The sequence below is a fragment of the Octopus bimaculoides genome, chromosome 17, assembly GCF_001194135.2.
Source record: "Octopus bimaculoides isolate UCB-OBI-ISO-001 chromosome 17, ASM119413v2, whole genome shotgun sequence".
NCBI lineage: Eukaryota > Metazoa > Mollusca > Cephalopoda > Octopoda > Octopodidae > Octopus > Octopus bimaculoides.
In genome coordinates, this window is record NC_068997.1 from 27346849 (window position 1) to 27347398 (window position 550).

General features: G+C 38.9%; 1 protein-coding gene across 3 annotated transcripts in view; it reads left to right on the top strand.

The window, feature by feature from the left end:
• Positions 1–550, top strand: part of LOC106869455 (contactin) — a 47119-nt gene that overhangs the window by 7292 nt on the left and 39277 nt on the right. For 2 of the 3 annotated variants that reach the window (XM_052974092.1, XM_052974093.1), the window contains exon 3: positions 67–152. The exons of the other annotated variant lie outside the window; for it this stretch is intronic. In XM_052974092.1, coding sequence (XP_052830052.1) covers positions 67–152 — 86 coding nt within the window. The remainder of the gene's footprint in view (positions 1–66; positions 153–550) is intronic. 3 annotated transcript variants of the gene reach the window in all.

Below are 550 nucleotides of genomic sequence, written 5' to 3' on the forward strand. Positions count from 1 at the left end.
CATCTGCATGTGTGTGTGTACATACGTACACAAGAATGCACTACACAGCAACAATTGTCGTTGTAGGCGGACGGAGCACAACTGGTCAGTATCAATGGGAGAGAAGAACATCAGTTCGTGATGAATTGGTTAAGATCAGGCGACCCCTTAAGGTGAGTATTATTTAAATGCAGATTAAGGCGGTAAGCTGGCATAGTCGTTAGCACGCTGGACGAAATGCTTAGCGATATTTCACCCGTCACTACGTTCTGGGTTCAAATTTCTCCGAGGTCGACTTTGCCTTTCATTCTTTCGGGGTCGATAAATTAAGTACCAGTGAAACACTGGGGTCGATGTAATTGACTTATTCCCTTCACTCCAAAATAACTGCTCTTGTGACAAAATTTGAAACCATTATTTAAACGCAGATATTCCGTAATATTTGAGAGGTTCATGAGTAATGAATGTGTTGCATAAGTCGAAAGTAGGCTGTCAGACTAAAATATAATATCTTAAGGCATTTAGTTAAAAATCTCTTTATGTTCTGGCGATATATTTATTAATTAAATTT